Source organism: Rattus rattus, chromosome 2 (genome assembly GCF_011064425.1).
Source record: "Rattus rattus isolate New Zealand chromosome 2, Rrattus_CSIRO_v1, whole genome shotgun sequence".
Classification (NCBI taxonomy): domain Eukaryota; kingdom Metazoa; phylum Chordata; class Mammalia; order Rodentia; family Muridae; genus Rattus; species Rattus rattus.
The window spans coordinates 136,161,052-136,188,257 of NC_046155.1; the positions used below are offsets into that span (position 1 = coordinate 136,161,052).

The 27,206-nt window shown below is 45.4% G+C and overlaps 1 protein-coding gene across 2 annotated transcripts in view; it reads right to left on the bottom strand.

Moving 5' to 3' along the window:
* The window catches only part of Trpm1 (transient receptor potential cation channel subfamily M member 1), a 114,620-nt gene that overhangs the window by 10,585 nt on the left and 76,829 nt on the right, over positions 1-27,206 (bottom strand). The window contains exons 17-26 of one of the 2 annotated variants that reach the window (XM_032895998.1): positions 24,096-24,324; positions 19,587-19,709; positions 18,944-19,075; positions 17,069-17,197; positions 14,165-14,416; positions 11,477-11,651; positions 10,181-10,201; positions 9,759-9,903; positions 8,235-8,437; positions 7,469-7,601 (exon numbers count right to left, since the gene is read on the bottom strand). In XM_032895998.1, the coding sequence (XP_032751889.1) occupies positions 7,469-7,601; positions 8,235-8,437; positions 9,759-9,903; positions 10,181-10,201; positions 11,477-11,651; positions 14,165-14,416; positions 17,069-17,197; positions 18,944-19,075; positions 19,587-19,709; positions 24,096-24,324 (1,542 nt within the window). Of the gene's footprint in view, positions 1-7,468; positions 7,602-8,234; positions 8,438-9,758; positions 9,904-10,180; positions 10,202-11,458; positions 11,652-14,164; positions 14,417-17,068; positions 17,198-18,943; positions 19,076-19,586; positions 19,710-24,095; positions 24,325-27,206 lie in introns of both variants that reach the window. The other variant, XM_032895997.1, reaches the window with a different exon arrangement.

Below are 27,206 nucleotides of genomic sequence, written 5' to 3' on the forward strand. Positions count from 1 at the left end.
TTGAACTTGAATGAAACCTTATAATAGATTGAACAATATACAACTTCTGGACAATATGTGGAACTTTTGTCATAATTTCTATGGAATTAGCTGTGCATGGTCCAACTTTGTTGGATTTTGCATGGGCTCTCTTAATGTAAGTTTTCCCTTTATCTTTGCATGATGAAACTCTGTGTGTCTTTTTGAAGGAAAGGACCTAGGCTTGTGGAGCTCTTCCCTGAACCAGTTATTAAAACACATTTTTTTGGGGGGGGTAGCCGCTTTTTCGTGTGGAAAAACAGTCACAGTTTACCTGCAAGGCACCTCCTAAATTACACAGAACATTTCCATAATGACAGAGTGAAATATTCACATCAAAACACGATCTTGTGGGAGTTAGGTCCAGTTCATTCTTGTATAAACCCATGTTTCAAGATCTCCTGGGATTCTACGCTTGAGTTCTAAGACTGCTTCTACTCTATAATTTTATTCCAGATCCATAGATCATAAACTTGTCTAATCCACTCTAAAATTTTTACATCTGGTTGTTTTAGTTTCCAGCTACTTCCTTTCATAGGGCCGTCTTTAAGGTTAGTAATTACAGGGAGAACACCCAGGGGAGCACCTTGTCCTGACTTGTAGAGATTTTATACATGAAAGGCTGAGATGAAGACTAATAGTGACGAATAAAGCTCAAGCCTTAAATCTCTCTTCTCTCTCCTGTGTCGTCCACAATACGCTGAGCAGTTACTAAAGGAGTACTAGGCTCTCTGTGATGTTCCTCAGTTACACACTACCACTGGCTGTCCCCGAGATCTCCCAGGTTCCTAGAATTCTAGGCATCTGAATCACTAGCTCTCCGGGCACTTTCTGTGTGGGCCAGACCTGTAGTCTGCTGCTGAGTGGAGCCAATTTGCATCCTGTCTTCTTCCATTTACATTCCCAGTGCCTCGCCCCTCATCTCTCATCACCAGGACTGCAGAGCCTGGCAAAGGTAAATAGTACCAGAAGGCAAGCAAGTGCGTTTATGCTGCCAGCGGTAACATTATCATTGTGACAGTATCCCTGCTGTTGGTTCTGGGGAGTAGAGTCCCTCTTCCTCCTCCAAGCTCTAGGTCTCCTTACGTTTGGGCTATATAGGGCGTGTGCTGGCTAGTTTTATGTCAACTTGACATAAGCTAAAGTTATCTGAAAGGAGGAAACCTTGATGGAGAAAATGCCTCTATAAGATCCAGATGTAGGACGTTTTCTACATTGGTGATTGATGGGGGAGGGCTCATACTACTGTGAGTAGTGCCACTCCTGGGCTCGTGGTCCTGGTTTCTATAAGAAAGCAGGCTGAGTAAGCCATGGGGAGCAAGCCAGTGAGCAGCACCCCTCCATGGCCTCTGCATCAGCTCCTGCCTCCAGGTTCCAGACCTATTTAAGTTCCTATTCAGACCTCCTTCATGATGCACAGCTATATGGACGTATAAGCCAAATGACCCCTTTCTTCCTTAACTTGCTTTGGTCCTGGTGCTTTGTCACAGCAATCAAAACCCAAACGGAGACAGGATGACACTGATGAAGGCCATGGCAGCTACAGATAAGGCCCAGTACAATGCCACGCTGTCTCGTTATGGATGCATCTCAATGACTCTGCCAAACCATCCCATGGCTACAACCATTTTGTGTATATTTTTTTTTTCCTGAAAGTAAACAGGTGCCACTAGAATCACCCCTAGTGGATCCATGGCCAATGTGGCACTCAAATGGGTGGCTGTGCTTGGCTCTGATTTTTTTTTTTTTTTCTTTTTTTTTTGGAGCTGGGGACCGAACCCAGGGCCTTGCGGTTGCTAGGCAAGCGCTCTACCACTGAGCCAAATCCCCAACCCATTGGCTCTGATTCTTGACTCTTTTTTTTTTCCCTCCAATGTTTCCAGTCTTCTCTTCATGTAATGCTCCTACCTTTCTTGTGGCCTTTATTTATTCACAGGAGGAATGGTTTTTCTGGTTGGGGAGTTGGAATTCAGGCCGCCTACACATGTTTCCTTCCTTCTTTTCAAGTCAGATGCCTGCAAGGAAGGTGGTTTTCTATTGTCTAAGCTGCAGAAGCTTGGTGGGGCTGCTGACAGTGTCTGTGAGCAGGTGCTGTAGGCAATGATTGCTGCTTGTGACTGAGCTGGTATGCCTAATCCTGGGGGCATATTCGGCAAGCACTGAGCCATATCATCCAGTACAACTCTATTCCTAATGAGGTTGAGATTTTCGCCTGTTTGCCTACGTCTGTGTCTCTCTCAGAATTGGCTCTGGGTTGGTTAGTTTTATGTCAACTTGACAAAAGCTATAAACACTTTGGGAGAGGGACTCTCAGCTGAGAAAATGCTCATGTGATTTATAAGATTTGCTTGTAGGAAGTCTGTAGAGAGTTTTCTTGATTAATGATTAATGTGGCTGAGTCCAGTTCACTGGGGGCAGTACCGCCCCTGAGTAGTCATGGATGATATGAGAAAGCTAGATGAGGAAGCCAGTAAGCAGTGTTCCTCAGTGGCTTTTGTTCAGTTCCTGTTTCCAGATTCCTGCCTGGGAAGCAAAGAGTTCCTGCTTTGGCTTTGGCTGTCATTAAGAAATTATGACCCAAGATACGTAAGTCAAACAGTTCCGCCCAACTGCTGTTGGCCATGGTATTTTTATCGCAGCAATAGAGAATGTAATTAAAACAGGCTCTCCAAGGCAGATGAAGAGTAAGGATGTCATTCAAGGAGCCCACAAAGCTCCAGCATTTAGTCCGTCCCTTTTTCTGTTCAAGCAGCCTTGATTCCCATGAATTTGTATGATGAATCAGCCACGATCCATCCCAAATGTCTCTCTCACCACTATGTGTTTTGTCTTTTTATGCTCTCTATTTCTTTCTAAGATTAACCTCTCGGTACTTTGTCTAGTTACCATCATGTCTTCTTCTTGTTGAGATCTCTGTTACCAGTGCCTTCTCTTCCTAGTCACATGCCAAGAGGATGCCAAATAACATCTCAAAGCCATGGGCTGTTGATTTCCTGTCAACTCAACTGGAGACCCAAGAGTAAACCCAGATCCAGGAATCTGACAAAAAGCCCAACTGTCAGAATCTATGGATATAAGTTTGGCTAGCTTTCTAGGTACAGGACCAATTACATTCAAAATTTGTAACTTGCAAACTCTAGGCGCCATGTTTTGAGATAAACATAATAAAACTTATGTAAGTGGTCCACTTGAAGGCTGAGACAGGAGGATATTGAATTTGAGGCCAGAGTGGGCTGCACAGCAAGACAAAACAAAACAAAGCAATATAAATGGCAGTGGAACAATTTTTTAAGGGGAAAGGAAGAAGAAATATATGACATTCTAAAACTGAGACTAATGTATTTATTGTATTTAAACATTAATTTTGGTGCTAGACTTCCTTGAAGCCACATGGAAAAGAACATAGTTTTTTGATTTTTGAAAAATAGAAGCTAAGTCTCTGATAAAGTTTTTGTTTTTCAGTAAGTACTCTTTCCAAACAGTCCCTCTGGACCCATTGCAGAGAGGCAGGATATGAAGAGACCCATGTGTTCAATATTAGACTTGGGGAGATGTTGATACAGCAGTTGCCAGCCATACTCATTGCCAACTGGTTATCATGGAGGAAGTGACGGTCTCATTTTCAACTCAACTAGATTTGAATCAACTGGGAGACACAGTTTTGTACATAGGTGAGGGTGTTTGTAGAGAGCGTTAACTGAGTTAGGAAGACCTCCCCTCCAGGTGGGTGGCATCATCTGAGCCGAGGTCTCAGATGGAGTAATGGAGAAAAGGAAGTGAGCTGAACATTCATCCCTCAGCTTCCTCACCGAGGATGGAGGGTGACAGCAGCTTCATGCTCCTGCCGCCATGCCTTCTCACACAGCGAGCATCAGACTGTCAGCCTAAATCAACCCTTTTTTTCCTAAGCTGCTTTTATCAGGGGTTTTATCACAACAGCAGGGAACTTAACTAATGCACACGAGGATGAACCGTTCAAGTTGACAATTCTGCGGGTGGGTATTACGACATAGTCCCGTGTCCCCTGAGTCTTGGTGGTTTGTTGTTTGTGGAAGGAGGTAATGCCTACCGACATTACCCTTTGTTCTGGTGTTTCGGATACTGAGCATTCCTCCTCCCTTCCTCCTCCCTATCTTTCCTCTCCCTCTTCACTCCATTTCCTCCTCCCTTCCTCCTCTTCTTCCCATTTCCCTTCCTGTTCCTTTGATATATATTTCAGGCTGCTCTGGAACTCACTACAAACCTCAGAATGACTTCAAACTACTGATGCTTCCGCTTTAGCTCCCAAGCGCTGGGATTACAGCAATGTGCCACCACGCCCAGCTGAAACCAAATGTTCTGGGAGCTGGGCATTGTATGGTCCTTTGCTTTTCCCATTTATAACAATAACCACCAAGTCTTCAGGAATCCCAAACCTTAACTCAGATATGCAAGTCTGACAGACAACCTCTTAACAGGGCTGGGAAGAATCAGAAACTGCTATTAAAGGTTTGGACCATTTAATAGCTTCTTTACTGCAGGACCAAGTGCATTTAAATGTATACTTCCTGGGCTGCATTATGTCCTGTATATTTTGAAGTATCAGAAGACATAAAACGAGTAAGGACAAGGCCCTATAATTAGATTCATGCACAAGTCTGTGAAAATTAAAAACAAACAGAACCCAAACCTCTAGTATAGAAAGTTCTGGGGGATCAGAGTCTGCCATTTTAAGTTTGGTAAATTAAAACCATAAAAATTTGAGCCAGGAGGGAGCAAAATTGGGTCCCATCTCCTGCCTCAAAAAAGCTGAATGACAATGGATTAGAGATTTGTAGGCAAGTCAGAGGAAATAAACATTCATTCATTCATTCATTCACAAAACTCTGCTCATACTTGGTGGACAAAATTCAGACATGCTGACTGCATCTTGGGGTCCAATGGCCTTGACCCAGTGAACTGTCAGGTAGTCAGGAAACTCTTTCATATGGTATTGGTATTTGAGCAGAGATCAAAGGATGAGTAAGGAAGGTGGGTGTGAATAGACCAGTTAGAGGGATTAGCATGGGCAGAACCACTGTGACAGAGAAAAAGGTGCTTTGAGGGAGCCAAAGAAATGTTAGGTGAGGAACATGGATTCATGGAGATGTTCAGTTTCTGCCTTGTCGAAGCAGCTCAGTGATGGCACCATTTACGGAACCTGGAGCCTCAGAGATACTGTCTGTATCTGAGAGAACCATGAGAGGCAGCATGCAAATTGGTGGCACTTTGGGTTGAACCCTCTGCTTTAACTCAAGGCTATGCTATCTAACACTGAGTCATACTGTAAATTGCTTTCTGAGGGGCCAAACACTGGGGTTTACAAAATATTGACATTTGATAACAAAAATAAGTGTTAGAACTTAATGTTCATTTCCCAGCATTAAGAGGAAGCCGTGAGCCGCATTCCCATGCTGACATGCTCAGCAGACCTTGCGTAGAGGAACTTGCCTGATGTGCAAAGCCCCGTGTAAGCACATCAGGGGAAAAGTACTGAGACTCCCTGGCTTGTGTTACAAAGGTACTTGGGCAACAGAGGCATGAGAGGAGGTCTGATGCATGCCTCACCAGACCAGACCCAAACCCACACCTCATGGCTGATGCAGATACCACCGAGAGAAAGAGCAGTCAGTCATCGAATGGCAAATATGGTGCAGAAATGAATTGACCGAGTAAATTAAAGGGGTGGAAGAATTAGCAGACATTTCCATACACATGAGTGTCTGTTTTGAAAGTAACCACAAGTGCCCTGAGCTAGGTTCAGAAGCAGAGCATCTCTTCCCTTCCTCTTATGACTTGCTCCTCCGGTGGTCTGGTTACTGGGAAGACAGCTCCTCCTCTCGCCTAGAGCATTCACCTGTGAGTCAGCCTTGGCAAAGAGTAGCAAAAGGAAGCAGAGGGGCAGGAATGTGTTCCCTTCTCTTGTGGGGACCTCAGCCAAGAAAACAGGAAGTAGTGTGTTTGTATTGCCCTGCACTTTCTTACCTATTACGTCTGTACAGAGCCCCAAGAGAAAAATGCAATTTGACGGTGCACTGATAACTACGTTCATGAATCATTGGTCCAAGAATGATAAAAATCCAAACAATGCTAGGGGAAGGGAGATGGGAGAGAGGCAGAACAAAACCAAACACAATCTCCATTGTGAACGGCTGACTACAATTACAGTTAACGTGAATGTCTAAGTGGAAAATTTTCACTACATTATGAAGAAATAATTCATGGTTTTAGAAGCTGAGCAACTGCTGTAAAGCTGTCAAATGAGTGTTTCAACGTCTCATTAAAATGTACTTTATTAAGGGTAAGTGTTGGTATAGGAAACATTTCGATTTAGCTGTCTAGACTCAGTTGAATTACAAAGCGACAGGGATAGGAGGGGTCAGGGGTCAGAGGCATATCAGTCATGTGGGCTGGGGTAGAATCAACAGCCTCACATGCTTTGGGGGGCGGGCTGGAGATGTACCTGTGAGTTCAGTAGCAGTTACTGGGCTCTTGATGGTCAAGTTTGGCTGACCTATCATGTTTGTTTCTCGGTATACATTGGCATCTGTATCAGAATAAGTATTCAAGGATGTAAGGGTGGGCCAGACGCCACCCCACCTCACTCCTGCCCTCCTGCATCTGTTTCTACACACACTGTTAGTTAAACACTCCTGAACAACATACTAGCAAGATCTGAAAAAGCTTACATTGCTTTTTCCTAAACTGTAAAGGGTTGCAACAATGCTGATTTCAAAAAATATAGATAGAAAGAGTTCATGGTTCCTGCCTACCCTTTCTTTGCTGGCTATTTATTCCCAGTGGAGAGAACAGAAATAGATCAGACTGGTACACCACCAGCTTTCTGTTCCTCCTTGATCTTCCTTCATTCATTGATTTATGTGTCCATCCATCCATCCATCCAGCATGATTAAGCAGTATCATGCTGATTTCTGTCTGCAGAACACGCCTGTCCAATTCAGAGAATTATGTGAAGCACACCTCCTCCTTACCCCAGCCCTCCTAGATATCCCTATCATGTCATTCCAGAGGTGGGAGCCTTTTTTTTTTGGTTGTCACTGCAGCAGCAAGGAACGATGTATACATGCAGGGTGAGGAGCTCAGTCCCCAGTGGACCATTTGGCTTGGCAAAGGCAACACCACGCTAGAAGTTGGGGAATGATGGCTTCCTGTAGCTGACACAGAATTTGAGGTTGGTGTACCACTTAAGGAAGTGTGCATTTTTCCTTGCCTGTTTGAAATAAATATTATTTTTCATGTTTATGTACAATTCCCATCGCTATTGTAGAGCAATAGGAAGGTGAGTCTTTAAAACACAGTTTGAATAAGCAGGAGAACTCTGAGCAACGACATGTGATCTTAGCCAAAAACCCAAGAAGTGATTTAAATTGAACAACACCCCACACAGAGTGGAGCGCAGAGCAGGGCGTACCTCTCGCTTGTGACCCGGATGCGCTCATCGCTGGACGACTGCTGCTCATCCTCCTTTTCCCGGAAGTGCTCCTGCACGCACTGCTCCTCAAACTCATGCAGTTTTTTCAGTTCCTCGTCGCTGAGGAACAGCTCTGTGTAGGGGAAGAAGTGTGGGGCACGTCAGGAACCACGCGAGAAGGATCGGTTTAGCTGCGCCATTGGGAATTTTATACTCTGACTTTGATTAAGCTTTAATCTACACCAGGGGCAGGTAACTCCTGATCACTTCAAGTCATCCTTAGCCCTCCTCCCTGCCCTTCCACTCCCCAAGACTGGAGCAAAAAGGGTCACATTTAAAACAGGCAGTGAATTGCAACTGTTTGGAGAGCAAAAAGGTTTCCCAGGGGAAAAAAAAACAAAAACAAAAAAAAAAAAAAACGTTTTGCACTTTATTGTACAAGCAGCCAAGCTTATGTAGGTACTTCTCTCACCCGTTTTAGATGGAATGTATTAATACATTTAAAGGGGTGTTGAAGCATATGGAAGTGTATATGGAAGAGAGATTTTTGAGAATTTCAGTCTCTGGCCGCCATGACTCGGCTTTTACCAATACTGATTCCAATATAAGTGAGCAAAGCTAGAATACACGAAAAGCAAGAAATATTCTAAAGCACTCAGCAGTTGAGTATTGTGTCTTTCACACACCTCAATATTTTGCTGGGGTGGCTATGGAAGTGTCTTTTAAAATAAAATTAGCCCACAAGCATGAAGAATCCCCAACGTACTCAACCCGCGATCCCGCTCCTCCTGGTCCCCTTCTCTCTTTTTTCTGCAGCGACCACTGAGACGCATAATGATGATGTAGATGTGGCTTAAGATGATCATTGGCGGGGGCAGGACCGGCCTGTCGTGAAATGTCATGATCAGTTGGTACCGCTGGAACTTCCACACTTGATTGGATATTGACTTGACTTCAAAGAAGGTATTGCTTTAAAAGGAAGACATTTTTACAGTTACTTTCTACTGTGATTTTGGGTCATAGGTTGCTTGGGTTTAAATGGAAATACATCATGAGATGGACCTGGTCCAACCTCTCTGAGGCTGATTCCTTGGTCACCTGATTGCCTGTCTTATGCACCAAGGTGGGTTATCTTTGCTCAAAGACACATAGTATGGCTGTTGACTTTCAGTGTACACTGTTTTCTTCCACACGGAAGTCTCCTCTGTATGCTAGGTCACTTACGTAAAGGTACTTTGACAAGTTAATACATTCGATTCAAGTCAAAGAATTTGTACTCTGTAGATGAGCTGCTCACGAATGACTGAGCTTATCTGACTGGAATGCACACTATTTTGGATGTGGGTAAGTGTGATCTTTGTCGAAGTTGGCTTCCAGTAGGAGCCAGTCAGCATGTGATGGCACTGTCTGCTAGCCCTGGGGCTTTAAGAAAGCCCACTATTGTCTAGAGACCCTGGCGGATTGCTTTCTCAAGCCCCAGCTGGAGGCCTTCTCTACAATGCCTTGACTTGTTATATGACATGACTTTAATTCTAGGGAGAATTTGTTTTCATATTTTTCAGTTTAGCAGATATTTGGTCTCCTCCTCCTCCTCCTCCTCTTCTTCTTCTTCCTCTTTTTTTTTTTTTTTTTTTTTTTTTTTGAGCCTGGGTCCTGTGTAGTCTCAGTTGGGTGTGAACCTGCTCTGTGGCTGAGGGTGAGTTTGAACACCTTGGTCACCTTGCTTCTATTTCCCAAATCCATCTTAGAATGTAAAATCTATCTTTCAACATGTATCCAGTATTGTCAACATCCTCAGTGGATAGCGAATGAATGGGCAGTTCTATAAAAAGCTGGCTCTAGACATTTAAGCCACCTTGCCTCCCTGCCTGATAAGATTTGATATTATGTATATAGAACAATCACAGCAGCATGTGGAGTTAGCAGTTTTGTGCTTCTCTGGCGGTAAATGAAAAGCACAGCTTCTTCAAGCCTTCTCTATCTTGGGAGATGTCTGCCTAAGAAAATATTTCCATTAGATTAAAATGTGCACTTCAGTGTTAAAACACTAGCTGAGATTAAATTGAAATGTATTTGCGTATGGATATTTGATTTATGACTATACCCAGACTGACTAAAGTTGGAAGGAAAAAAAAAGGGACTGCAAAAACCTTATCAATTTAAAAGCTTCGTTAAGGTTCTCTGAACATATATGCGGGTATCACCATAACTTTCTGGACCTGAATTAGGGATCTGTAGAGCAATGACCAAGGGCTGTGAGGCCCCTGTCACACTCTGTCATGGTACGTACTTGAAGACAGCAATCAGCAGGTTGACCAGCAGGATATTGGCCACCAGGAGATAACAGGCCATGAGGGCGGGTGTGAGCCAGGCACCAGGGATGCAGGGGGGGAGCCTCTTGCCTTCCTCATCATAGAGATTTTCACCACAAGGAGCTGAAAAATGGGAGGGGGCCTTTATATATGAAATACAAGGATGAATATCTATTATATTGTTTTAAATAGCCTATTTCTTTTGGAGTGATACATACATGATGTGTGTGCAATGCATATATATGTATCTATGTAGAGGCCAGTCTAAAAAGGTATTGGCCTGAGAAAACTGAAGATATGTTTTAAAATAGGAAAAGACAATCAGTGATCAGCTGAGAGAAAAAAGCTTATTTAATAAAACACTTCACAAAGCAAACCCACCGATTCCATATGAACTTACGGTTGATTTCCATGGCATAGACTAGACGATCATTGGATACGAGGAGTGTGTGTTGTTTTTTCAGTTGTCCCGGGAGGGGAGGAAAGAAAACAAGATGATGGTTGAGAGGATAAAACAAATTACCAACACTGGCACGGATTTGTTACTAAGAGATGCAAAGGCTGAGAGTGACACATTGATGCTGGATTTGTTACTAAGAGGTGCAAAGGCTCAAGCCTGAGAGTGACACATTGATGCTTGGAAGTACCTATAATTAGTTCTGCGAAGTGGAGTTCATGAGTATCTACATGGCCATATGTGTATAGGCCACAGCAGGAGCCAGAAGTTAAGCCCTGGAAAGACACAATGTTGCTGGCAGATGAGCCTTTTAACTTTTGAGCTGAACAATCAAGCACTCCCTGTATCCTACCGTGAAAAACTCATCAGCACAAATGGATACCAAGGGACAGTTAAGCAGCCAGATGAGGAACTAAAAACCTGCATTCAATGATGTTACTAGAAAAAAAGTATAGTCCTTTGTTTACCTCTTTGTCATCTGACATTAACCAGTATAATTAAGAACATGAGCAATAAAAATATTAGTCTATAGTCCAGAAACTTCTGTTTGCTTGCTTTAAATATACATTTAATTAAACTCATTTTTAGACAATTTCTCACATGTATACAATGTGTACCGACCACTTACATCCCCACCTTTCTATCTCCCCTGACAACCTCCCCTCCCCACCCCTGCAAATTTTTCTCTCTTATTTATGACTAGTCATTTGTGGCCCACTTAGATTAATCAGGATGACCTGTATGCCCATGAGTTTGGAACTACTGTTTGAAGTCTGGTGGGCTCAGTAGAGGATATTTAACAAAGGCAATGATTCCTCCCCCATTCCCAGAGACTATCAATAGCAATGGCCAATAGTTCAGAGGTAAAGGTTAGGGCCCTGTGAACCCTTCCCAGTTCCTTGACTTAATAATAGTCCTGGTCTGGTGTGGGCCCTGTATAGGTAACTAATAGTTGTTGGGAGTTAGTGAACGTAATAGCTGGGGTTATATCATGTGATGTCATAGCCAGCAGCTCAAGGGATGTGAGACTCAAAACTCCATGGAGTGGGTTTTAGAGAAAAACAGATGATACTTCAAAATCTACACTTCAGTCTATATTTCTTCGTAAAACCATCCAATGCCTGTGGCAGAATGAAAAATACTTTACTTCCAAATTAATGAGTGGTCCTCCATTAATTTGAAACTGATCGTCTGCCCTGGAAGCAGGGAAGAGAGTCTTACTATGAATTCTAGTCTTACGGTCTATCTGGTCTGCAAACACCTCTCCGTAGATCATCCAGTAGGGCATGTAGAAGATGTTTCGGGCCAGTTTCCAAGAAGGCTTCTCCTCTGGGTGCAAGATGGCTTGCCGAGCTACACCGAAACTCATCAGCACAACCAGCATAATGACCACAAAGTACAGCATGTCAATCATCTGCGTAGGGAGAACACGCGTCTTACAGTTTGACTCCGGGACCAAGTTCACAGTGGCTCACGCTACTGCGCTCTCCAAAGGTGTCACTTTAGTTATTGCGAAGAACGCTTCTTTCCCACCTTCCCTTCTCACCCACGGGCTCTTTATACCCTTCCTAAAGCATTCGTCTTATTTCAGAACCCTGCTGCCTTCATCTGCAGGGCATCCTCCTTGCTTCTCTTTTATTGCTGTCCACCACTCTAGTTCGGTTCTAGAATGCCTCTCACAGAAGGCTTTTGAATTACGTCTTTTATTAGTCTGTGTCTCTAGAATACCCAGCACTAAAGGCCACGTGTTAAAGGCTTCGTTTTCAGGTTGACACTATTGATCACCAGGATGGAGGTGAGACCTTTGAGAGGTATGGCTTTTGGTGAGGTCCTTAAGCCGTCAGGAGGACGGTTGGACTTGGTCACCTTCCTCTCTCTTTTCTCCTTGCCTTACTCTGTAAGCATGCTTGCTCCAACATGTACCCTTACACGAGGTAGTCCTTTGACGCACACCCAAAGCAGCAGGCTCAGCCAACCACGCCTGTGAGCTGTAATATACATTTTCTTTTATAAGTTGTATTTTATTATGGTGACAAAAAGCCAAATGACACACCCATACCCAGATGCTCTTCTGGTAATTATAACTGCAAACAGAGGAAGGGCTGGCCATGGTGGCTTACCGGCACTTGAAAGCAGAGGTCGGAGAGGGGGTTGGTTTGCGAATTTGAGGCCAGTTTGCTCTACATAATGATTGCCAGGCCAGCCAGGGCTAGTAAAGACCCTGTCTTACAAATGGCAAGGAAATAGAGGAAGGAAGGACTCATATCAGAAAACATGGGAGGTTTTAGGAGCATTAGCAAGAGAGAGTGCATCTTGGAAATAAGGATATGAAGAATTGTGAGGACACACATGAACGCCGAGTGCTCCAGATGCTAAACTGATATAAATCCCGTTTCCTCCCTTTTATGTAGTGCCATGGATTGAACCAAATGTGCTAGGCACTGAGCCACACTGCCAGTGCTGAACTACGATAACCCCCAATCCAAACGAAAACACTTTTCTATGTATATGGGTGCTTTGCCTACAAGTTTGTCTGCACCACATACATGCAGCGCCAGTGGAAGGTGTCAGATTACTTGGGACTGGAGTTACAGACAGTTGTGGGTCAAAATGTGGCTGCTTGGTTTCAAACAAACTCATAGTCTCTGGAAGAGTGGCCAGTGCCCTTAACCATTTAGCCATCTTGCTAGGTCCTGTAATCCTTAATTTTGAACACCTCTGTGTATAAGAATCGTCACTGGAATTAACTAAACCGTATGTCCTGTAGCTCAAATCCACTGGCTCTATTAAGCTAATAATCATTATTCTATTATCCCATTGGTCGATTGTTATGTAACTTGGAAGATTGCCTTTCTTCTGAACTAGTCCTAACCCAGTCCATTTTAGGAATCAGGAATAACTTGCTGATTTGTGAGCAGTCTCACATTCTGTGACCCGTTTTGAAATTAATGTCACCATGGATGTTTCTCATCCCAATCATCCAAAGAACTTAGTCACCCCAGGGTAGAGCACATGAGCCAAAGACTGTTGGGTTATAAGTAGGGGCCAACCTTAGGTCTCACTGTCCCTGACTACGGCCAAAGGCTAGGAAGTTATCAATCTGAATTTTATATGAGAGCTTTCTGAAATGGATGCTACTTCTTAAAACATGAAATCCAGATCCTAGTGTGAATTACTTCTGTGATGGTTCTAGCTTCCAAGATACAGAACATGTATATCGAGATACAAGAGTTGCTGCTGAACTATTCTTTAAATTTAAAGTTATTTTATTTTATGTGTATGTGTGCTTTGCTTGCATCTATTTCTGTGTAACATGAATATAGTGCACTCAGAAGCAAGAAGAGGGTATTGGATCCCCTGGTACTGGAATTACAGATGGTTGTTAGCCACCACGTGGGTGCTGGGAATCGAACCCAGGTCTTCAAGAAGAACAGCCAGTGTTCTTAATCACTCCCCAGCTTCCTGCTATTGAACTCTTACTGCATCTAAGAACTTAGGCTGTCTTATGACCTGGGACAACAAAGCAAATTCTTAGAAAAGTGAAGGATGTTTTCTTTTCTCTTATTATTGAAATATAATCACTACAGAATCAGAGCAAATTTGATAAATACAATTGATGATACTAAGTTTAAATATGACACGGAAGAAGGAAGATGCCATGTAAATATGACACGGAAGAAGGAAGATGCCATGTATCAGGTCCCCGGTACACAGTAAGAGAGAAATGTCTGTGTAAGGGCGTGTATAGGAAATGTGCAACTCATGCTCTCCTATTAGAGTTTATGAAGACGTCAGCATGCAGGGTAATTACATATGTTAAACAGCTGCAAAGGAAAGACAAAATGAACTCAAAGGAAGCCACACTCTAGCCTGGTATGGTGTCCTAATGCCAAGTTATCTGGTTACTCATAGGGAATTGTTACTAACCATCTTTCCAATCATCATCACATAGGGGCCAAGATACTTGTTGACACCAAAGATGTCTAACACTCGGATGTACCAGAGGATGATATCCACACAGTAGATGACCCGGCCATAGCCCATGTATGGCTGGTTCTGGAGGCGAAGGATGGCCCCAACCATGAACATGGAAATGGCCACAAGGTCTGTGATGTTCCAGTACTCCTGGAGCCACACTTTGATTTTCTGGCTGAGTTTGCCTGGTTCCGACATGAGGATCTGCAAGTAAACCCAGAAGAGCAATAAACTGAGAGGGTCCTATTAGAAACCTCATCTTCATTAGAATCTAGGAAAGATAAGTGTGCCTGGACAGTGCATGGCATCCAGGGCCATTGTGGCTGGAGAACTCTGCACATGACTTTTTCTGGCAGAGTGTATATCTAGAGGGGGGAAATTCCACAGAATCCTCTGTATTCTTAGATGCAGGGGTTTCACAGACTCAGGAAATGCCTTCCAAATTGTCTCCTTCTGGCTGTAATTACAACAGCTGCCTTTTGATTCCCTTTTTAATTATCTGGACCCATGCCTGTTGGCCCACATTCCAGAACTATAGAGAAGGACAAACTCGAGAGCGGGGACAAGTTCTCTCTTACCACAGAAGGATGACCCACCTGGCAGAGGATGACTGGATGGGACTGGGAAACATGGGCTTGCCAAAATTCCCTCTCAAGTTAGACATGAGAAGTCAGGGAAAGTTGTACCAGATTTTTCCCTCCTGTTTGAGGTATCCTTGTTCTGCATCACCAGTGACTAAAAGGACACTTCCACAGAGTAAAGGGGAAACTATTCAGCCAGCAGTATGCATAGTCATGCACATAAAATCATAGGCGGCCGTGCCAGAGTACGCCTTCAGCTTTGGAAATCATGGGTAGATCTCGGGATTCCAGGGCCAGTGGGGTGTTAGCTGCCTATCGACTAACACAGAAGGGCTCGCTGTCTCAGCAAGCCATGTGTGCTGGCCGACAGCTGCCCCATCTCCTGTAACTCTAGGCAGGATCCAGATCTTGACGGAGGAGAGCAAGTTGGCTCAGTGGGTAAAGCCACTTGCCATACAAGCCTGATGACCTGAGTCTGATTGCCTGGGACCCACATAAAGGTGGATACACAAAATTGGATTCCCAAAATTGTTTCCTAAGTCCTACATGTGCCCCTTCCCCTCTCTCTCTCTCTCTCTCTCTCTCTCTCTCTCTCTCTCTCTCTCTCTCACACACACACACACACACACACACACACACACACACACACACACGTCATACGTGTTATATAATTGTAAGCCAGACCCCTTGGCAAGTCCTGGATGTAACAGCACAGAAATCTAATGGCACCCAGCCAGAGAAGCAGTTGTAGTTGTGCAAGAGGGTGGTGTGTAGAGGGAATGCCCAGCATTCTTGACTGCTCACTTGTCATTTGACCGACGACATCAAACTTACTCCACTGGATGAAGTCAACAGTAATTACAAAGCAACAGTATTGCTTCTATGTCCGTCAGCAGTCGGTACTATGCGGTTTTCCACTTTAAGCTCCTATTCTGCCTGGATAAAAACTTGCTGTGAGTGAGTGAGTGTAGTTAAGTTCAGACTTGAGGGTGACAACAGAAAGACCCATCCTCGGTGGCGGTTCCTCAGCTTCCAGCAGAAACTGCCTCCTTGGCCTCCTTTTTTCTCTTTCTTTTCCCTGTGTCCCGTGTATGAGTGTGTCTGTTCTTTTCCAGCGCTTCCTTAGAAACTGGGCCCCTCTGCTTGCAGCACATGCTCTGGGCCCCGCCCAGGTTCCCTGGAGCCTCTCACCAGGTGGGCATGCCACCCATTTGCTGCAGGTGCCGCTGTGAGGCCCACACCTGCCCCGTTCTGGGAGGCCTGCCCTTGGGTTATTGGAGTCACCACTGTGCTTGGTGCCAAACAACTGATGTGGGTAAGAAACTCCTCTCCCTTCTTTCAGGTTTTCTCTCTCAGTGGGAGTGCTTCCTTCTGAAGCCACACCTCGTTCAGCTCCTTCTCCTCTGGCCCCTTCCCCTGCTTCCGTGCACCCCTTGAACAAGAGACCGACTGTGCAAGTGCACGATATGACCCGATGTCCTGAGTTACAGTCTGTATGCCAGGGCTGGGGAGGAGGATCTGAGGGGGAAGTGTCTCTTGGGCAAGCATGAGGCCCTGAGCTCAGACGTCTGGAACGAATGTAAAATCTGGACATGGTGGTGTGTGCCTATAACCCTAGCGCTGTGATGGGGACAGGAATGTCGCAGAGACAGAGGGGTCCAGAGGCTTTCTCAGCAGCCAGTCTAACAGTTTCAGGCTCGTTTAACAGACCCTGCTTCAAGCATAAAGGTGGAGAAAGGATCGAGTGAAGCCAATCTGCACCATCATGGGCAAGTCCACCCACATGGATGGGCGCATTCACACAGATGCGCACACGCACGCTCAAGCACACACGAAGGCGAGGGTCTGGATGCACACGCGAGGGATGGACACACACACACACACACACACACACACACACACACACCCCTTTTAAAAAGTTCTATCTCAGGTATCCCTCCAGTTTAACTCTCAGGTCGCAAAAGACAGCCAAAATCTGTGCCCACTTGAACCTGTTGGCTCAACTCAAGTGGCCGGCAGCATTTGGTACGTGCCCTCAAACTCATTTATGCACTCAAACCTAGTTTTATTTATTTTGCCTCGTGTTTTGAAAGAGAGGGGGGCGTACACATCCGAAACAAACAAATAGAATGACTCCGGAATGGCGATGCCTCACACAGGGAGGGAGGCTCACTAGGAGCCGTCGTCCTCATAAAACTCTGCGTTACTGGCATCTGAAATTGAACTCAGCAGTTAGTAGGGGGTCAGGGGTGAGACGAGCCTTTTCAATAATCACCTCTCGTATTTTCTCTAGCGCCAGGCTCACAATGTAGGAGATAACGATCCATTCTTGGGGTGAAGGCCAGCCGTCCATCCGCACCAGGATGACATAATTGAACAGCAGCAGGTAGCCCAAGTAGGAGATCTGGAGAAGGAGAAGATGGCGGGCATGTCTGGGGGATAGCGTTCATCTATGAAGGCTTCTTTCTTCCCATAGACCAACCTACTCAGAGGACACCCTCACTTCATGCTTGTCACTGGTGCCGAAACTGAGGTAGCTTGGGGTACAGTACAGGCTCTGACAGACCGATATGAAGTTGCAAGAATCATATTCTACCAGGAGCTTTTTGGGAGTTTGCTGCTGTCTATGACATTCTGAGAAAATGGCAAGGGTGAGTTAGCATTCCTGCCTCACCCAGCCTGCTCTTACATTCCCCCATTGTAGATGGACAACTGAGAAGTTAGAAGAGAGGCCATGTGGATGAATTCTCTGCAAAGGCCCGCAGTGCTGGCCTAAGATCCCTCCCCACCCCCACCTCCCCCATTTCCAGTGTTAGGTCTGTGATATTCTGTGGCCACAACCAATTATCTTTTGACAAGGAAAGGGATAGAATTGGGGTGGGGGACGAGTTGAGGCCCATGGAGGGAGGTTCTTTGCAGCTGGCTCTTCAAAATGGCATTGTGCCCAAAATACCATGCCCCTAGGCACAACTCTGGGACTGCTCCAATCTGTTCTTGTGTCCTGTCCTGCTCTTGTAACCAGTGAGCCTCATTCTCAAAGGACTATAGACCTAAGCCTGGAAAATGACCTGCTGGTTCCAAGCACATCTGTTGGTGAGGGCTTTAGAGAAGATAGTCTTCGTTAACTCTGAGTGTGTTTATGACCTGGGTTCACCCTTGCTGTTGTTTCTATTGGAAATGCTCCCATTGGCCCATGTGTTAAACACTTTGCTCCCAGCCTCTGGTGCAGCCCTAAGAGCTGGGGCCCAGAAGGAGCTCAGGGGGGGGTGGGCCTTCTGAGGGAATATTGGGACTCTAGAGCACCTTCTCTTTACTTTCCTTTGTTCCACAGCTGTGGGAAGTGTGGTTCTCCTCGGCCACAGACTCCCAGGTACAGTGTGCTACCTTACCCCTGGTCCAAGAACACCAGGACCAAAGGACAGATACCGAAACATCAGTACCATGAGCTGAAAGAACCCTGTTCTCTTTATAGGTCGGTCAGTTTTGGTGTGTATTACAGTGCCAAAGCTGACACAAGCTATGTTCTTTGAATATCCAGGTGAATTTAGTGGGAAAAGGGAATCTGTGAGTCTGTTATTTAATTCATTAGTCATTTTTGTTTAAAAACACTTTCTTACATTTATTTTAAAAAATCTTTGTGTGTGGGTATTTTGCCCACATGTATGTCTAAGTACCATGTGCCTGGAATCTGTGGATGCCAGAAGAGGGCATTGAATGCCCAGGAACTGCAGTTACAGACAGTTGTGAGTCACCATGTGGTTCTGGGAATTGAACCCAGGACCCCTGGAAGAGCAAACAGTGCTCTAAACTGCTGAGCCATCTCTCCAGCCCCACACTTTGTTTATCTTAAAACCAAATACAACTTCCCTAAGTATTAATTACTAACAGCATTTAAAAATCCTTTCTGTTAAGCAGATAGAATGTGGCTATTTTGCTTCATGAAGTCATGGGGGCCTCAGATGGCCAATATTCTTACATACCTAAAATATGTATGACAATATATTAGGATCTAATTTTAAAGCCCTCGACTGGTCCTAGTTTTGTTTTTAGCTTAATGAACTTTTGGACACCTTTTGAAATTTGTCTCGACTCCATTGTAGCTCTCAGTACTCCCCACATGAGCAAGGGCAATCGTCAGGGAGGGCCTTACTGTGTAAAACCAGAACTTGACAATGGGCGCATTATAGAATTCACAGATCTTTGTTCCAATGGGAATGCTCCTCTGCTTTTTGTGCTCATTCTCCTCATCCCCCTTTCTCGAGCCAGCATCTGCATTTGCATCCTGGAAAACAGCATAGTATATGGCAGGCAGTCTGCAGGTGTGAATAGGCCATCTCCAACACCTGGCAGGTGGTCTGCAGGTGTGAATAGGCCATCTCCAACACCTAGCAGGCAGTCTGCATGTGTGAATAGGCCATCTCCAACACCTGGCAGGCAGTCTGCATGTGTGAGTAGGCCATCTCTAACACCTGGCAGGCAGTCTGCATGTGTGAGTAGGCCATCTCTAACACCTGGCAGGCAGTCTGCATGTGTGAGTAGGCCATCTCTAACACCTGGCAGGTGGTCTGCAGGTGTGAATAGGCCATCTCCAACACCTAGCAGGCAGTCTGCAGGTGTGAATAGGCCATCTCTAACACCTGGCAGGTGGTCTGCAGGTGGGCCTTTCCAGCACAAAGTAGCCTTAACAAGAGAAAATTCTCCAAGTGTCCCAGTAGCAAGCTTTCTAAATCCATGGTAAAACAAATCCTAACACTGAAAATGAGAGCCACGTGACCCCCTTGGGTGCCACTGACCACATTCTCTTCTTCCTTTTCTTTGCCATCTTCGTTCTCCTTGGATGTTTGATAGGAGAAGTCATCATATGTACGGAATTCCAAAAACAAGATGGTGGGCGGGATAAGGATCCCCATGATGACCTGCGACAGGAGGAACAAACCAAGTTTTAAGCTGTGGTGATTCTAGGAAAATCTAGTCTCTGCCAGTTACTTTTTTGTGTGCTGTGACAAGATACCTAAGAAATCTCGTTCTGGGAGGAAAGACTTGTTTTAACTCATCATAGTAGGGAGGGGAGAGGAGGGCAAAGCAGCCCACATCCTGGCAGGGGAGGGCATCCCCACCCCAGTGAGCCTGTACTGTGGGCTTTCTCTTTCTCCTTTTATTTCACCCACTGGTAGCCTGCATGCTGGTGGAATCCACATTTTGGTCAGGTCTCTTGAGTTAATCCTTCCTGGATATGCACTCATAGTGGACCCAGAGGATACTCTACTGATTCACCAACTGTTGATACCAAACCCATGGATACTTATGGTCATCAAGTGATACAGTATTTGCATATCACGTGTACACATCCTTTCACATGCTTTGAATCATGTCTAGATAGCGGCTAACTCAATGCAATGTAAATGCTGGGTTAAAAGCTGTCATACTGTGTTGCTTAGGGGATTAAAGAGGGGAGAATTACTTATACTCTATCAGTTCAGATGTATATACAGTGTTTTCTTTTATTACATACACATCACCCATCTAGCGCGTGCATATTACATGCTACAGTGAATTTGTAGAAATCAGAGTACAACTTTGGAGAGTTGGTTCTGTCCTTCAACCTTGTGGCTCTCGGGGATGGAGCTCAGGCCGACCGGTTTGGCCTCAGGCACCTTTACCCACTAAGCCAGTTTGGAAGCCTCTGAAGAGGTTTTTGGTGTGTGCTTGGTTGATATCAAGAACATGAAATCCTCGGAGCTGGAGGGCTGAGTATACAGTGAAATGTGTAAAATTAGACTGTCCACACTTGTCAGTTGCATAGGAGCCTGGACTGTGCCAATGATCCATGACTTTGTGTGCTGAGTACTTTGGTAGAATCATGAGAAATTTGAAAAGCATCCACTGAGTTTTTGTTGTTGTTGTTCAAAAGAGAAACAACAAGCAGTAATGTGGGTAATCAAGGCTCTAAAAGGCTACAATCTAACACTGAATCTCCATGCAGGTAAGTTGGGGAAGAGGCTTAGCTAGAGTACTTGCCTGCATGGACGCATCCCTGCAGTAGATCCCAACACCACAAAACCTAACTACCCAAATAAAGCAAGTACACGACTAAACTAAAATCTAATAGCGCCCTTGTTTTATATAAAAGTACTTGAGTGTGATGAGGATCTGAGTACTTAGAGCTGGGAGGCTCATGAGACTCAGCCCAGAAGATGAAAGGACACTCAGCGCTCCCCGCTGTTTTATCAGGTGCTTCTCTATGCTCCACTGATGGCTAAGACGACTCCAACTTTAAGCCTAACCAAACCTGAACCTTAACTTTGTGTGTGTGGCTTTAATTTCACCCGGAAATTTCAGTTCCCCATCTGTTTTCCTGTTAAGGACCGTCAACATTTCGGCAGTGTTTGCTTCCCTGAATCTGCATCCCTGACACTTGCGGACTTCTTAGCTGTTCATTCAATCTATCTGTTAGTTGTTTCCCCACCCTCACCCCTGCCCCGTGTGTATGCATGTGCACATGTATGTTGTATATGAGCTCATGCGGAAGCCAGAGGACCTCAGGTGTCATTTCATGGGAATGGCTACTTGGTTTTGTTTTTTTGATACAGGATTTTTCCCAGCCCCCCACCGGTTAAAATCTGCTGCAAACTCCAGGGGCCGGTCTGTGATGTCTCCCTGCACTGAGACTACACGCCTGACATTGTTTTAAATTATGCATTCTGGAGAATCAAACTTAAGCCCGCAAACTTGAATGACTGAAGCATCCTCATCCCCATCCTGTTCTTCCTGAATACAACCTTCTCAGGTCCAATCAAGTCTCTGCTTATTCAGTCTCCATACCTCTCACTCAGTTGCATAAATTTGGCATGGGGAAGGGGCTGACGGGTGTTGTAAACCACAGGAACTTACTCATTCTATTAATATTTTGAGATACGTATGTTGAAAGCAATGTTTCAGTGTTTGTCTAGTTTGTTTTATATTTAATTTTGAAGTACTTAGGCTTAAACCTAGGGCATCCTGCACCCAGGCAAGGGCTCTGCGGCCGAGCAGTCTATAGTCCTGTCTTTGCTTTTGATTCACCCACAGCCCATTAAGTTGTACTAGCTGACTCAAACTCACTCTTCAGCTCAGGCAACTCTTAAATTTGCAACTTTCTTGCCTCAGTCTCCAACGAAGCCAGGATCACAGGTGAGCCCCACTAGTCCGGGCCTGGCTCTGTGCCTGTTTTTAGACAATCTGCTTTCCTTGTGCATTTGCCTTGTTATTCTGTTGCCATGTCAGGATTGAACGCAGGGCCTCAGGCAAGCTAGGCAAGTGTTACACCGCTGAACTGCATCCCTGGCTCTCCTCATGTGTTTTAAACAGCTGGATCAGGTTTTTAAAAAGTTTCCAGGTTCTAAATGTTTCTCCAATCAAAACTATAAAGACAAAGGCCTTGTTTCTCTGGGGCCTTCTAGGCTTCGGTGCTGCCAATGACTCGTGATGCTGACCCAGCATTCCTCTCGTCACACTTGACCTGTTTTCTTTAACTCCTTTTTGATCTTGCCATTCTGAAGACAAACAAACTATATTTGTTAATATCCAAGGCCACACACAGCATCAATCTAGAAAATTTGTGCATTGTGTAGAATTGGATAGCTAGGCAGAGCGTCTGTATTTCTAAGAGGTGGACTCTCTTCTGCTAGTCACTGTGCCATACAGGACAAGTGCCTTTTTAATACTCCAAACTCTAACCTAACACAGATAAGTGGGAAGTCACCCAACTTAATGTAACGAGCCATAGTCAAAATGCAGGCACCCTAGAAATAGCAAATTAAATGAATCTTTAGACTGTGCAATAAAGTGAACACGAAACACTTAATTTTGCATTTGGACTTGAATACCATTTGCAAGATAGCTTATTAGGTCTGTGCAAAAATTCCAAACCTAAAAGGAAACTGGAAACGCTTTTGGCCCCAGACATTCCAGATAAGTGATACGGACCCTGCTGTGTGAAGACTCTATTCTCATTGAGATCCCACTGAACCACCATAGTATAACCACTGGATAGTCGGATTTTCAAAAACTTTTCTCAAGATAAATCTAGGAGTTTGTTAACAGTAATTTTTCTCCCAATTTATCATCTTCAAACATTTTCACTGCTTCATATTCTCTCCCAAGCCATGTGTAAGGGAGATATTGTTGGCTAAAATACTGTAGAAACAGAGGTCAGATCTGTACTTTGATTTTTTTAAGATTAATTTATGCACATGGGTGTTTCGTTTGCACGTATGTCTGTGCACCATGTGCGCACAGTTCCTGGGAAGGCCAGAAGAGAGCATTGGATCTCCTGGAACTGCAGTTACAGACATTTGTTAACCGTTGTGGTGCTGGGAATGGAACCTGGATCCTCTTCAAGGGTGGTTTTAACCATCGAGCCATTGAGCCATCGAGCCATCGAGCCAGTCCCCAGATCTGTGCTTTAATTGTAAGTTGGTGACCTGTCTGGAGAGTGTGATCAGCATGACAGGCTTCGGCTGAAAAAACAGGCTATACCAAGAGCACTGTAAGGCAGGCATGCTGGCTATACTGAGACTGGAGTATCTGACCACGTCAGCTCAGCTCCTGTCCCACACTGAGCAGCTCAGACTTTGGGCAACTTAATCTCCAAGCTTTGAGTTCCTCATCTGTAAAGCTAGAACTACTGTAGTGTCTCCTTCGTGGGGTTACTTGGGGGAATATAGTGACTTCCTTATCCACCCTAACCACCAGTGGATGCGGAAACAGTGCTGGGGTGCTTCCTCAGTGTTGTTTACATGTCCTGTAGCATCGCCACCTAGTGGCAGAGCTAATGTGCCATACATTTTACATCGCGGTGTCTCCTGGGGGTCTCTCCTCTTTAAGACTGTTAGTAAGGAACTTGGGGGTTACTTAAATGCAAGCACTGGAGTGTTGTGATAGTTTATCTGGTAACCAAGATATGTGCTAGACGACTGTGGGTAGGAGCAGAACACATTGCAGATATACTGGGCAAGCGGATGATGTACGTTGTGGATGGGACAGAGTGTGATCGTATGAGACTTCACTGTGCTGCTCAGAATGCAACTCAAGCAAGGGGCAGAGTCTTCATCTAATTTACCACAGGCCCTTGACCGCCCCGCAAACAAGCAGAGGAACCTCATGAACTCTTGACTTTTTTATTTAACACTTTCAGTCTGTGGGTGATGGGGTAACTGAAATGGAGGAACTGTAGGACCACTGTAAATGGGATAAGCCGCAGGTACAAAGCTCGGCCCAGTGTCCCCCATCCCTGTGATCCCTGATGGCCACAGCACACCCACCTTCAGGCCAGGGTTCTTCCTCATGCGAAGCCTTCCCATCCACATGTCTGTCAGCAGCATCTGGCTGCAGGTGTGAGCGATGAAGTCCCTGTGCTTGGCCGCCACGGCCAGCTTAAGGCAGGTCGAGTTGCTCCAGTTCTTGAGCTCATAGGTCAGAAGTTTCATGGCCACCTGCTCATCGTGCTTGTAAGACTGGTCTAACAGCTCCACAGCGAGCTGGCCAAAATCCCTGGAGGGAAGACGACGTCGGCGGTGACGAAACCATGGAGGTTATGAGTTTGTACGTATTTAAATATATGTGCCACAAGACACAGAACGCAGGACTGAAAGTGGCTTTGAGGGCCACTGTACATTCTCAAGACCTGCCACCAGAGGAGGGGGCAGCAAGTAGCAGGCTCCATGATTGGTCTGGAAGGGGATTGGTTGCTCTTCCTGCAACAGAGCTTTAGGTGAACCTAGCTATGTCCCTCAGACCTCAAGGAGACGAAGCCCATTTCCTTGGGCTGTACATACAACAGTGAGGCAGATGGAAAAGGCAGGATCTATGGGGTTGCGAGTGGTAACCAATGGCTGCTTCTGGAACCCCAAGGAGTAGGGCATGTGAAGCACCAGGATGACCTGTGGTTAGGTTCTGATTGTAAAGGTGGGTGTTGGCCATGCCCATGTGTTTGATATAAGCCAAACATTTTAGCCATGTGCTTTTCTTGTGTTGTATAAGACTTCAACAAAGCCTTGATGACAAGATAACCCAACGTTCTCTGTGCAATGAGACAGAGTGTAGTTGTCATAGGGCCCAGAGCAAGAGATCCGATTGCTCATGGCAGAGTGTGGGGCAAGTGTCACCAGACAAACACTGGGAAGATTGAAGGGATTCAGAAACCCTAGTATTCTCATATCTGAGACGGGTAGATGTTTTACCCACTCCTGACCCAGTTCCCTCCTGGAGCATGTGACCATGGCACCCTGCATTAGAATTGTGACCCCTAGTCTTGTAGCTTAGAGCACAGAGTTCTCTGTGTTAATGAAGTGTCTAGATGGGCCACCCCAAGGATTTAGCCAATAAGCTTCCCTTCTCAGACATTGCTTTTTGTAAAAGGTATTTAATCTCTGGTCCACCATGAGTAAGGTGTTTCCACAGCAAATAATGAATAAACAGTATGGGCAAACAAGGGCTGTCTGTCCCGTCAAGAACTGCTGTTGGGGGAATCCTTCACCACATAGAGCCTTGACACCTATGTCTCTCCCACAGAAGGTCCCTCCATGCTCCAGGACACTCACAGCTAAGCTGATCTGGAGTCATCCATCCCTCCCACCCCACCTCCACCCCCACTCGCACCCCCACCCCTGCCCACCTCAGGTTGGTCATTGCAGGCCCATGGCAGCCCCAGTTCCAGACTCCATGAGGTTTCCAACAACAACTGGACTCCTGGAGTTTGGGAACCCCTGTCTCCTCGGCCTCAGCCTGCTTCATTGCTCACCCAGCCTGAGGCCCCCATCTGAGGCTAAGTTCATAGCCTAATGCCACCCGTTTTGTCTGCCAAAGCAGAGTTTACGCAGCCCAGTGGCAAGACAGAACTGGGAACCGCAGCAGGGAAAGTGTAGGAGTCAGGGGCACAGGGAAAGTGACACAGATGAATTTTGAACGAAGTTTGTTATTTTTCTCCTCATGACCCTGTTTCCAATATTTAATGACAGCTATATCCATTTCTAGCTCCTTTGCCCTTTATTTTTGTCATGGGATGTGGTTGAAATATGGCCACATAGTTATCATTCTCCTCTCTGGCTTTGCCTCTCCATGTCTACGAGATTTTGTAACAGTTATGAAGACGGAGATGAGGGAGGGAGAGTGGCCATGCTTGTCCCTTGAAGCTTCTGCAGTGTACAGCATTTTCCGGTCCTGATCCTAAGCTGAAGGGAGGACTACATCTGGAAAAGCAAGGCAGATGAACATATCTCTGTTCTTAAATGCATTGGGTTCTGGAGTTAGAGGGATGGCTTAGTGACTAAGAGCATTCGTCTCTCTTGCAGAGGACCCATGCTCAGTTCCCACCATCCACATGGCGGCTCACAACTACTTGTAACTCCAGTTTTAGGGGATCAGAACATCCTCTCCTGACCTCCTCAGGCACCATGCATGCATGCACATGGTAGAGAGAGAGAGAGAGAGAGAGAGAGAGAGAGAGAGAGAGAGAGAGAGAGAGGCGCAAAATAGTCATAAAATAAAGTAAAATAAACCCAAGAGAAAAGCATTTAAAGCCTTGGGTTCCAATCCTTAGAAACCAGCAAATCATTTGGAAATTACAGACACTTGAGCACAAGCAGAAGGAATTCAAACTGAGCTGTGAGATGCTGGCACAGCTGCCCGGCTCAGCTGCCTCGAGCACATGTGCCTGTAAAGTCATTTCTGGACTCCAGATTTCCAGTCTGTCAAGTGACAAGCCTGCAAAGAGCTGGGAGAGCTGTTGTCTCTCCCAACAACAGACAATCCCCTGAACAAGCTGGAAGTCAGCATCCCTTCTTCAGTCCATCACAGGAAAGACTGCTGTCCCCAGACTGCAGGGGCAATGGGCAGACTCAGAACCATTGCTCACTGTAGCAGACAGGTCTGCAGAATCAGGGTGGGCTTAGGAAACGAGCTATAACCCATGAATTGCTGAGCGTTTGCTGTGACCAAGTCGAAATGTGATCAAGTCCTGGGACCCACCCGGCCAGGTTGTGACAGCTAACGTAAAACTTCTCCTCTGGTAGGGGAAAAGGAAATCTGGCATTGAACTCTGTTCAGTACTCTGCTCTCCTTAGCTAGGCCTGCTCTCAGGAGAAACTAGTTAAACAGCACCATGCTGGGGCATAAGAGCCTAATCTACACGAAGAGAAAAAGCCAATACTACCCCCCTTTCTAAAATCCAGAAGTCCTCCTGACATCCAGCACCCAGTTTATATGCAGCAGTCGTGAATGTTTCTTTGATCATATGCATAAGAAGGCAGCAGACTAAAACAGTAACAACTCAGAAAAAAGCCAAAGGGGCAGCAGTGAAAACACTGACAGACCTGATGGGCAAAGCCGTTTATGAGTAAGCCTCAACCACGTGGTCCTTCCATGAGAAGTGCAGC